The sequence below is a fragment of the Pithys albifrons genome, chromosome 5, assembly GCF_047495875.1.
Source record: "Pithys albifrons albifrons isolate INPA30051 chromosome 5, PitAlb_v1, whole genome shotgun sequence".
In the NCBI taxonomy this organism is placed as follows: domain Eukaryota; kingdom Metazoa; phylum Chordata; class Aves; order Passeriformes; family Thamnophilidae; genus Pithys; species Pithys albifrons.
The window spans coordinates 72,127,820-72,140,553 of NC_092462.1; the positions used below are offsets into that span (position 1 = coordinate 72,127,820).

Sequence of the window (12,734 nt, forward strand, 5' to 3'; positions counted from 1 at the left end):
GGCATATGTACTAATAAATCTTGACTTTTACAGTTATTTTAATCTCCTTGTAAAAGATTACTGTAGAGAAAAGTCTTATCTTTTCTATGTTGAAACCCTGAATAACTTGGGCTTTTTTTTCAGCCATAGCAAAATATTGGTTATCAGTGTATAGAATATGGCTGAGGTGCACTTTTAGTGCTTCTGGTTTCAGATGAAGCTCAGGCACAGCCAATTTGGTTATCTCCAAGTGATGTTCTGTGGCACAAAACAGATACCGCATAGGAAGACAACACACCCAATAGAGAGAAATGAGGCCTGGACCCACATGAATAGTGGAAGATGAAAATGCATGAGAATTCTGAAAACATTGAAACCTTTGTGCTATAGATGCACTTGATCCAAGCTTTCTCTTGCAGAAATGTGTGATAAAGGATAAAGCTGTTTGGCAGCATTTCCTCCATCCCAGGCTACTGAAAAATCTTCCTTAATGCTATTGCAGTGGGGAATTATAAAATGCCCACCCAATTAGGGTAATGTAAATAATGCTTCCTCCTAAAAACAAAATGCTGAGAAGTGAGGAAAGAAAAAAAAAGTCAAAGTGCCTGTAATAGATACACAGCTAGAGAGTTTTAAACCCATAAAATCATCAGTAATCAAAGATTTCTTTCATCAAGAACAGAGTTTTCAATAGCTTGAGTGAAAACCTAAAATCCCATGGCTTTGGAAGGAGTGAGAGGAACGTGAAAGCAAAACATTAAAAAGCAAGGTGCTCTGTATGATTGAATTAATAATGTAGAAAAGACTCCCTGAGTAAGAAAGGTCAATCCCGAAAGCAAAAATAAAATTTCTCTGCAATCCAAAATGCTTCATCAATAACAAAGGCAATTCTCTTTTGAGTGAGTCCTGGTAGCTCATTTTTTCCCCTAGAAATGCTGTGCATGCAGGTCTCTCACCCCAGTAACCTCTGCCAAAGCACACGGGGCAAGTTCTGCTGCTCTGCTCCATCTGACAATCTGACTACGAGCCTCGGGAGCCCCACCATGCCCTTGGAGCCCACAAACCAAACAGATTCGTGGCAGTCTCTCACTTGCCAGCATCCATCCGTACCTTGACCACATCCTCTCAGCCAGGAACCACCTTCTATTCAGCCAAACAGCTTTCCCCAGGAGCGTCTCAGGGAGAGCAATTAAGCTTAATGGGGAGGCGTAACTCCTAAATAAATGTATCTCTCAGCCAAGATACGGGCAAGCAAAGGTCAGCTTGCCCTCTGCAGCATGCAAGGCACTCTGACATTCCCACATCGACTCCAGTGTTTCCATTTCTCTTTTCAAGTTTAATTTATGCCCTCATTTCCTAATGAGCTTCACTAAAGCAGTAAGCCTTGATGAGGAGGGCATTACCATGAGACAACTTAGTGTGCCCAACACATGATGCTCTGCATGTCAATTATAAGGTCAATTAACAAACCATATTCTCAGTCACAGTTTTTTGGGAGTAAAACCAGTATAAATTAACAGCCTTTGGAGCTGCCCTAGTAATTTTCTTTATTTCCTGTTTGAAAAGCATTTAAGAAGGAGATTAAGAAAAATAAAAAAGGAGTCATTTAATTTTTCTTCACATCTTCATTAAATCAAGGAAATAGTTTCTGAAATGGAGACAAATGTAAGTCTTTTGCAGTTATATTTGAGCCTAAAAGCAGCTTTCTGCTTTATCTCTGTAGCTGAGGGAAAAAAACTTAGAAGATCCTTGTGAGTAGTTGTGCACAACTAGATAATATGAGGACATGAGTCAGGGCATCTTTTCTCAATCTAATTTATATTTTCATCTAGATTCAGCCTGGCCAATACAACTCCTGAAGTGAAAATCTTTATCCACACTGTCAGTTTACATGTGCTACCTAATTTCAGATTTGAAAATTCCCCATAATCCATAACATTTGTATCTGGAAAATACAGCATAGTTTCACTGGGAAAGATGGTGACCACAGAGTGCAGCCCTTTAAGGAGGGGAGTTGCAGCTCTTGTGTGTTTGGTTTATGGTATAACATTGATAAATTTGATGTCTGGAAGAATCCAGAGACAACTAAATGTGGATCAGGGTGTTTTTTTGCTTTATTTTGTTTTTCCTTTTTTTAATCTTTTTGAGTGGTTTAAATTGACTTATGCTTCATAGGAAAAAAATACCAACATAAATAATTTATCTTTTTAAATTCTTAGAAATAACACAAGATAAATAAAAATTAGCTGAAGAAATTGATGGTGGTAAAGTAAGATGCAGTAACAATGTATGGTTGAAAATCCAATCCATAACAGCACAAAACATGACTTTACTGATTAAATATATTTTAAAAAGTTAACGTAGATTTCTGGTTTACGTGTGAGTATCTGTGTGGGTGTAGACTTAGACTAATTCAGTTTTATCCTGGCTATGGGTGTTCAGTGAGAGCCTCCATCATCTGCCTCTCATTCAGGGGACACAGCAGCCAGGGCTTTAGGTTTCTTTAAGTCTGAGATTTTATATAGTTGTATTTTATTTCTTTTTTTATTTATTTTCTTCTTTAGTATAGAGTATAGTTATATCAAGTGGGATGGGAAACACTGTACCAGGCTGGATAAGCATCATGTGCTCATCTGACTGCAATATCACCATGAAAAGTCCTTAGGATGATGAAAATGGGTGGAGAGAGAGACACTGAATGTTCCTTAAAACCTCTTATTTTCTGCATTCTTTTAAACTCTATTAAAACTCAAATGATGAAACCTCCATGTACCTTTAAGTCTCTTTGAAATTTAGCATTAAAAAAGCTGAATTCAAATAAATACTTCTCTAAAGTTATTTTAACATATTTCTTCAATTATTTCCAAGGAATTAGGCACAGAACCTGGGGATGACTATACCTGACCATGTCCTGTTTTATTTCAGGATGTGTTTTTTTAGGCTTCATTCCAGGGTGTCTTTTCAGAGACGCCAGTGCAAAATGCTGCTTCTTCTCCTCCTCCTCCCAAAGATACTAATTTGAAAATTTTCAAGGTACAAAGTGTAATGCCTTTCACACAAATGCTGTCACAGAGATTTGGACTGTAAATCCCTTTTCATGACTCTTTTAAAGGTGAAGAAGTTAAAAAATATAGTGATTGATGCAAAAATCAAATACCAATCCTGGAATTTCAGTAGGGGAAGCAATGATCCAGGTCCCCATGAGACTTTCCACCTTCTTCATGCTGAAGTGATGACAGTTTACCCATAAAAGAGAAAGAATAGGTAGAAATAGATCAGTCTAAGCAGGGAAGGAAATTATAAAGAAATAAAAGCAATCTGCAAGATCTTATCCAATACAGATGTTATGACTCCAGAAAATATTTATGATTTATGAATTTATATCACTCCTTCCCCTTCTCACAGGTATTTCTTTCATATTGTGTCCATGCAAAATAAGAGCTGAGATGTAATTTGGGTTTTTTCCCACTTAATCACTTGATAAATCACTGGTGTAGGTAAAAGAAAAATAAAGATTATTTCTATAGGCAACAGAAGCACTTGAAGGTGCACACACAGGAAAGCAAGATCTCTTCCTATGGAATGGTGAGTGATGTCAATGTGCAATACACTGGTGTGTGACACACCTGCAGCACACCCTATGGCCTCAGGATGGGAATGTTTCCACCAATCCACACAGACAGAAATCTTTAAACTGCTCCCAGGGACAGGGATCTCACACAGTGTGAGATCCATCTACTGTGACTTTTGAGATGTCCTTGCCAGTGAAAGGAATTCATAAAGTCCCTTCCAGGCCCCAAAATGCACACACTTGTGTGAGCACCCAAACTAGCTGAGCTCAGGGCACTGGGGAAAGCTGAAGGAGCTTTTATTCACAGTGCAAATCGATGGTTCTCTGAAACACCTCCGAGATTTTCTGAGCCCTTGTCTGTGCACGCTCCAGATTTACAGCCCTGTCTTAAGGAACAAATGAACCCAAGGTGCACGTCGGCTTCACATACCTCTGTGACAAAGTCTAGTGATCTTAATTTATTCCACAATTATGGCCCAAATAATGGATCTTCCTTATGGTTCTCAGTTGTAGACCAGGGCCTAATTAATAATGAAAATTGTATATGACAGCTAGCAAGGTCTCTGCGAGCTCCTGCAGGTCCCAGACACGGGGCTGTGTAACACTGAGTAATGTTGGGCAGGAAAACTGCTGGCAAGGTAATGGGAACAAGGAGCCTGTGGTTTAACTGAGCCAGGCTGGACTTCCACATAGTCCAAAAAAAACCCCAAACAAAACATAGAACCAAAACCAAAACAACCTGAACCAAACAACAACCATAAACCAAAAAAAACCAAACCAAACCAAATCAAAAATCCCCAACCAACCCCAAAATAATCACCTAATCCCCTTGACATATATCAAATTTACATACACACACATATGTATGTGTGTATATATATACATATATATATATATATAAAACATTGTAGAATTATTAAGGATATTAAGGTTCTTTAGGTTATTAAGATCAAATCCAACCATTCCCCCAGCACTGCCAAAGCCACCACTGACTCATGTCTCTGAGAACCACATCTAGACATGCTTTTGAACACTTCCAGGGATGGAGAATCCACCACTGCCATGGGCAGCCTATTCCGATCTGACAACCATTTCTGTGAAGTTTTCCCTAATACCCAATCTAAACCTCACCTGGGGCAACTTGTTGTTCCCTCTCCTCCTGTCCCTGTTCCCTGGAGCAAAGTCTGACCCTGGCTCCCCACTCCTAGCAGGGATTGCAGAGAGTGAGAAGATCGTAAAAAGTAACATACATCTCATCCAGAGGGCCTTTTGACATTCTTGAGATACTCCAGCTAATTAAAGGCAACAGCTGCTTCCTGGGGAGTAGATTGGTACAAGGTAGATTTTTGGCCATCTCTGTTTCTCCTGGCAATTTTTTTTATGTGCATGCAGGCCCATACCAAGGACACACAGCTAAAAATAGACACAGTTAAATAAAAATAATCAAATAGCTGATGAGAAATTAAGATTTAAAAATGGATTTTTCTTTCCATTTATCCTCCTGTTAGCAGGTTCTGTGAGGAGAGAGAGCCATTAGAATAACTTAATATGATCTCTTGGAAATGAAGGCCAAAGAACCTTTTTTTTTAATAACACCTGCATGAAATATTTCAGGAAAACAACATATATCAAATACATCTTTGTAGCATAATTGTTACCTTTGAATATTCTAGGAGGCTTTGGAAACATTTCTCTTCCTTCCTTGTGTTTAATTTTAAGTGAGCTGGGATAAAGCAGGTAAGTATAAACATTTCACATCCTGCAATGATTCAGCTCTTTTCAAGCCCATTATTATGCAGGAGTTACCAAACAACTGTGGAACTTTGAAAATTCTGCCCAAAGGGAGAGGATAATATTGGGTAAGAGCTACTCACCTGTGACATCTCACCTAACTATATCAAAAGAAGGAAACATTTCTCAAAGTAATTAAATATTTATTCCTTTAAAGGTATAACTAGAGCACAAAAATACATTTCTACCTCCCACAGCTTTTATCAAGCTGTCAGGTTCTCCATAACTTGGTGTTAACTGAGTCATAAAGGGAAAAATATCTAAAGCAGGAGAAATGTGTGAACCCTTGCCTGGGGATGCACTTGGTCATTCAGTGAGAAACCAGAAAAATTCTTGATATTCCTGATCCCTGCAGGTGCAACTCAGCAGCAAGCTGGGTGTGTGCTTAACTTCCAAAGAGATGCTTGAATTCCCCAGCAGGCTGACATGGGATAATGGGCCTGCCCTTGGATACAGCTCCAACAGTGACCTTTCATTTCTGGAAAACTACTGATAAGGATCCAACAAAAAAAAAAAAAAATGTTGTCTCTTCCAGCTTCCTTCCTTCTCCACACACATATTCATCATCATACAAAATAACTGAACAATCTCATCTGGCCTGAAAGGTGGTTTGTTTGGCAGCATATTTATACAAAGGGTGAAAGTAGATACACTGCCTTCTTTCCATTAGAAACCTTTCATTTAGATTCATACCAATGGGTTCATTTAAAAAAAAAAACCTACTACTCACTCAGGTTTTGCTTGAACATCCAATTAAAATCTACATTTTTATACGCAGAAATGAATTTTTTAAGCCTATAAATATACATCCTCTGCATTAAACTTGAGTTACTCAGAGACAGAGGAAACGCTTTGGCCATCTTTCATGTGGAGTTATAAAACAAAGCGTTAGATATAAAAATATCCTTCCAGTACTTTTCTCTTTATGGGATTGCTTCCTACTGCATTTCCACACCTTGGTCCACCTCTGTTTAAAATGTCCAAGAACTGAGCTATTGGTTGGTATTTCACACTCTGAGGGCACTGTAGCAGGAAAATACCGGATCAAAGTGAATCTCTGCAGAGCTTTATCCTGTTTCCTTATTATCAAAGCGTTTGTTCAGCTTGACCACATGAAAATTATCATTTATTTGGAGCCAAACACTTTAATTAATGTATAAGTTCAATGATGTAATTGAGATCATTGGAGATTAAGGATAAAAAGGTGCTATCTGAGGATCAAGTTATTTTACTACACTCAGGCTCGATTTCTTTGTCCCATCCAAAACATCTCTTAGGTCTTGCTCAGTGGCTCCTCAACTATTGGCTTCTTGACCTAAAATACATATTTAGCTATTTTAACTCCTCACCTTCAGATTATCAATTTAATAAAAAACCCAATAAGGCAAAAAATAGTCTTAGGAAAATTATTTTGAAAGCTGTCTAAAAGTTCTCAGGCTATCGGTTTTCTCCGACTTCTTAATTCAGGAAGTGGCTCCTGTCCTTGCCCAAGAAGTGTATTATAAACTGAAATATTTTCATAGCCATTTTCCCATATTTTATTAAGATGGGAATGAAGCCAAATCCTTTTCTCTATCCTTCTCCTCACAGCCAGAGGTCAAAAGATACAGGCATTTTTGGGAGAAGCATATAACTGACCATGGTAACTTGGGCATCTAATTTCTCAGAGAAAAGAAACAAATCCTGGTATATGAGCAATGAGAAGAGTGAGCACAGCATTTAAAACCACACCAGAAACTGCCTCTGGTTCAGGGAGGCCTCTCTGAGCTTCATGTTGATCTTCAAAACAGTCATTTGCTGTATATTTATTTGTTGGACGCAAATAGTTATTTAAAAATAACTAAATTCTGTCATCAAGAAATATATATATACATGTATGTATTTCTCTTGAATTGTAGATACAAATTGAAGAGAAAATTTTCAAGGTTGTAGGTATACAGGAATAGGTGTGATACCCATAAATTTTGGTTGTGGACCAAGCTGATTATCATGAGAAACTGATGCAGCTGAGTGAAGGTTGTGGAGGTCCAGCTGATGGTAGGAGCTCCTGACTTCAGTGGAGCACTGGCTCCAGAGAACATTTCCCAAATCCATACACATATTACAACTAAGGGTCTTCTAGATCTATAAGATCTGCAAGATTTCAAAATGGAACATCTCTGGGATGAATTCTTGACTGGTGTAGTCAATGGAATTGTCATTGTGGCAACCATAACATTGTGAAAATGAATCTCATGATTTACTGTTTTTAAGAAGAAAAATATTTTTTAAATACTGGACTTGCTATTTGATAGTTCACTGTGTCACCCTGAATTTTTGAGTTATAAGTACCAATGATTATTTGTTGCTTATTTAATCATTTCATAGAATCACATAATGGTTTGGGTTGGAAGGGACCTTACAGGTCATCTAATTCAAAACTGAAAATACCTCATTCAGTCTCCCCTTACATTAATGCAATGCCAGACTTTGTAATGCTTATGTTCCCGTGTGCTTTTCCACCCTACACCATCACTCATTTCAGGTGAGTTGATAAAAACTCAATGAAATATTCAAACAGTATCACCCAATATTTTCCTCTCTCTCTCTGAAACCTCCCTGTCTATCAAACCTGTTCTCATCAATCTTAACATTCTATTGGCGTTACTCCATGAGCTGAGCCACTGAACTGGTATGTTCTGGTTGCTGTTTTGTTCTTGTTTCCATGTGCATTATTTGTTATGTATTAACACTAAATTTTATGGTGCCATCCTTTCAAAATGCAAATAATCCTTCCTCAAGTAGGACTCTAATTAAACAAAGTTGTCCAATATTGTTCTCGATTTTACCTGCACAGATTAGTTTTCCTCAGCATTTTGCAGACAATATTTTGACTGAGTGACTGATAAAGGATTCCTTCTATCTGTCTTTCTCAGCCTGAATCAGTGGAGACTCTATGTTTATAGATGGAATTTGTCTACATTTCCTCTAAACATTTCTTAAGTTTGAGATGCCTTTTATAGCAACAGTATCATTTAAAGAAACCATTCAGTTAATCCATCAGTTTTAGAGCAGAACACTTGTGAAGAAATGCTATTACTTCTACTTGCAGCAAATTTCCTATTTTCTTTTTCCATGAAGCACACTGGGATGTTTGTATTTGTCTGTAATTAATCACTTTTTTCCCTTTAGAATTTATATCCATCTTTCTTCTCTGTAATTTCATTTGTAAAGATTCCAGTTACTTCTAGGGAGTTTATTGGTACCACAAGTAATGCCACTGCATGTCAAACTACAGGGCAATATAAGGAAAGCTCTTCTAGGACTTCCCCACATCTTTGAATATATTTGGGTCATGTCTGCATTCTCCAGTTCTGATTGGGGAACTGTTTTTATCATGCAGTACAACTAAACAAAGCAAAAATAGTAATTTCCTAAAAGGCCTCTGAGAGTACATTTCTTTACATAGACTGTGTGGGAGGGCAATAGAACAAAATTGGGTACTTTGCTATTCTGAGGAATAATCAGCGTATCTGACTCAAGCATCCAAACATCTCTAAAAAACTCTGCAGGGGTTACACACGTCACTCGTGGTTTATCACAGTGTTTCAAATCCCTCATGAGGTCATGAGCGTTCTCTTGTATTTAATTATAAGAAAAATTAATAGATGCTTACTGTTTTCCTTTTATAAATATACCAGGATTTTTTCTTTAGAATACTAATACAATATCTGTAGTTGAGCCAACTGTTGGTGTTAGAAGAGAATAAAAGTGGATATTTGCACAGTGGGCTTTATACAGGTCTATGAACTGTGGCACTGTAGATGATTTCCAAGTTTCTGAAGGTTCTTACAAGCTTAATAAATTGAATTATCTTTATGTTGGATCTAAATGGTTCTATTTAAACAAATAATTTCATCCCACACCACACCTCTGTCTCATATATATCCAGGCTTCAATCTGTCTCTGACCCACTGACCATGTTTGGCTTATTTTTGTTTTTAAAAAATGAGAAAAATCACAATAAAAAAATAAAAAGAAGGAGGAAAAAAGGAAGCACCAGGCAGAATTAATCCCTGTGTACATTAACTGTGAGGCAGGAGAGACCTTGCATTAAAGGAGACGAGGCTTGTTGAGGATTCCAAGGTTAAATGAGTTTATTGAGTTAGTGGTTACAATGGTATGTCAGATACCTGTAATCCAAGCTACACCTACATATTTGCCTCTAAATTCTCACACTGTCAGTTCCCCTGTCTCTAAACATTCCACCACCAGGTCTTCTATTACTAATATTATAATAATCAGATAATAATCATAATATAAAAGGCAATGTCAATCACCATATTGTGCTTCATACTCCACCATAAGGAATTCAATTGGCAAAAGTAAACCTCTGGTCATATTAATGGGATTAATTGAAATGTGAGCAATCATAACACTACTAGAATATAAAGAACAAAATCTGGTTTAAAAGAAGCATTTTTAAGATGAATTAGTTTGAACCTGTTTTAAAAATTCACATACTATAATGAAGATGACTTAAAAGTTATATCATTTCATTATTGGGCCACACATTGAAGCATATTGGCTAGTACATTTTTGCACTGCAACAGAAGCAATACAAGCTTTATGGTCTACCATTACAATTCCTTTTTTTTTTCACTTAATATACCTGCCAACCTAATGTTTCTTGCATGCATAAAAATTCTGGGGTTTAGACTTGAATTTATTATTTAATCCACACGTACCCCCGTGATGCAAATTCTTTGGCCAATTCAACTCTATAGTTTAGTTTAAAAAGGAAGCTCGGTGTAAGTCCATTTAACATCAGAGGGCAATGCCCTAAATTTTGGCATTGCAGAAAGTTAGTAACTTTATGAATAGAGTCTCAGGTCGCATGCAAATTGTCCCTGCTGCCCCCCACCCCATGCCAGACGCACACAAGTCGGCAGGTATGCATACAAAAAAATACAAAACCCTCCTGGTAAAGCTTAGTGGTTTAGAATGAATCCATAGCTTTAAATTCACTTAAGGCCTGTACAGGGGAAATATGTTTCTTCTGGGACCCTCTTCTCACTCGTGTCTGATATTCTTCTGGTTTTTCTCTCTTTACTAGAGGTTTCTTCTCAGGAGCCTTCATCTTCCAAGATACAACTGGTGAGTTCACTGCAGCAGTACCATAGACCTTCTGATATTTAGTAGAAGCCACATAAGATGCTTTCACTGTAAGGACCACAGCGTTCATCAGATTTTTAGCTGCCTGGATGAGAGAAGTGGCACTGTCCAGCTACAAACAGAAAAGAAAATGAAATATAGCAAGGTTATTCAAAAATAAAATACATCAGTGTTATTCCATGACTGGATCACTGGACCATTTCCCGACTGAAGTCTGGATTCTTCCAGATCTCCTTAAAGATAAAATAAATCCTCTCCCTCTGAATTAGCTTGTTGTAGCCAACACAAACGCACTGAACAGTAACTGTAGTACCTCACATAACAATTTTTTGATAATTCAAAGGAAAAACACTTGTGTTGTCTGCTGCTTGATGGTGTTGATTCTTTTTCTACGATTGAAGAAGTTGCCTCTTTTTTCACAGAAAAAAATGCTACTACTCACTTAAAACTTTTACAATTTACCGCTACATGTCAAAAAAATGCAAAACAGGTCAACAGGGATTTTTCCCAAGTGTTCTGGCTTGTTCTAATTATTCCTATTAAGCCCAGTATAACCCTCCCAGTGATGTCTATGGGAATAGAGTGAGGCCAGCGCTGAGCTTGTTAGAGAGTCCCATCTGAAAAGATGAAAGCAGGTTCTGAAACCCCTACAGAAAGAAAAAGATGAAACAGTTATCCAAAGGTTCTTGCAGCTCCTGTAACATCTGAGTTACTTCTGGTCATGAGGACTCTCACTTCAAGATTACCAGGCTTTTTTTACATATACCTTTGTGCTTCTCCCATGCACGAGTCTGCCTGAGGTTCCCAAGTCCTCGGGGTGTGAGAGCCCTGAGGAACTTGTTGTTGAACTTCAAAACACTGGGCCTTCCAGTCAACCAGCTTCCAGCACACACTGAAATGAAGTACATATCCCTGGCCAACATTTTCAAAAGGATTTTAAAGCATCTAATGGGACTTCCAAGGCAATGTCTCAATGTTCCACAAGGTGAATTTAATACTTGTCAAATCCAAGTGGATGTCCTGAAAATAGTAGGTCCTAAAAATAAGCTCTCAAGTACTGTAGCAACCCAGGCTACTATTTAGGATGTTCAATTATCCCTTTCCTAAAATACTGAAAGAGTGGGATACACATTTTTGGGATGAAGCCTTCCAGTTATACACCATACCATACCAGTTATAAACCTTTCAGTTATACCATGGAAACTGTTTCAAGTATTTAGAAGTCTTTTCCAGACTGTAGGAATTTCTTTGGATGTAATATTAACACTTTAATTTCACCCCACACATTCGGTAAGCTTTTAGCTATTTTTAATTAGTGTAAATGGCCTATGTCACTCCAAACCTTTCCTGCTCCCTCTTTTGGGAGCATATGATTCTGTATTATAAATGCTAAGCAAGGCAAACAGGATAAACAGTCAGAAGGCAACAACAAAAACCATACTATATTTCACCTCAAGTATTTTGAGTCATTAACAGAAGAGTGCATGAGAAATCTCCTGAAGTGTCAGTGAGTGATGTGGACAGGAACAGACCCTACAGAAAGCCTGTGTCTGGAACAACATTATTCTATACTTACCTGCTATTTTTTATTTCCTCTGCTCTGGCCTTAAACTCATTATGATTCATTAAACATATAAATACTGCAAACAGTGATGTGAAAAACAAAAAGAGCATTTTAATGATATTCACGTACTGAAATGCACAGTTAATTGCCTGCCCCCAGTAAATATTTTTTCCTCAAGACTAATTTGTATTTCTGTTAGTAAAAGAAACCAAGTTAAAAGAGGGGAAATTACATTACATGGCAGAAACATGACTGTTCAATGGGGAGTAATGAAATATAATCCAGTACAGTGTTATTCTATAAGCACACTGCTGCATGATTTATAAGGCAATCTGTATGTTTGCTGGCAAATAACAGATCACATTCTATTAAATTAGGATATTCTAATTTACTGCAGAGATCTACAATCAAGCATTATTCATTGTTAAACGATTCTTTTTGAAACGCTGGTGGATTGATATTGAATATAAAGTGATACCATCCAACAGCATTTACTTCCAATCAGTGGGGATGAACTGAAGCCTGTACTGCACATTCCTGAATGAATTCTGGTTGTTGCAGGTTTCCAGTGGCTTCATATTTTCCATCATGAAAAGCATTCTGGTAGCTGTTTCACACACATTAGGGAACAGAAAGATTAAAGGAAGCATTTTAAAATAAGAGGGCACATAAATT

The 12,734-nt window shown here is 37.5% G+C and overlaps 1 protein-coding gene across 4 annotated transcripts in view; it reads right to left on the minus strand.

The window, feature by feature from the left end:
- Positions 1-9,455: 9,455 nt before the first annotated feature.
- Positions 9,456-12,734, minus strand: part of CTNNA2 (catenin alpha 2) — a 511,524-nt gene continuing 508,245 nt past the window's right edge. For all 4 annotated transcript variants that reach the window (XM_071557036.1, XM_071557037.1, XM_071557039.1 and 1 more), the window contains one exon: positions 9,456-10,607. In XM_071557036.1, the coding sequence (XP_071413137.1) occupies positions 10,320-10,607 (288 nt within the window). In that variant the 3' untranslated portion in view covers positions 9,456-10,319. The remainder of the gene's footprint in view (positions 10,608-12,734) is intronic.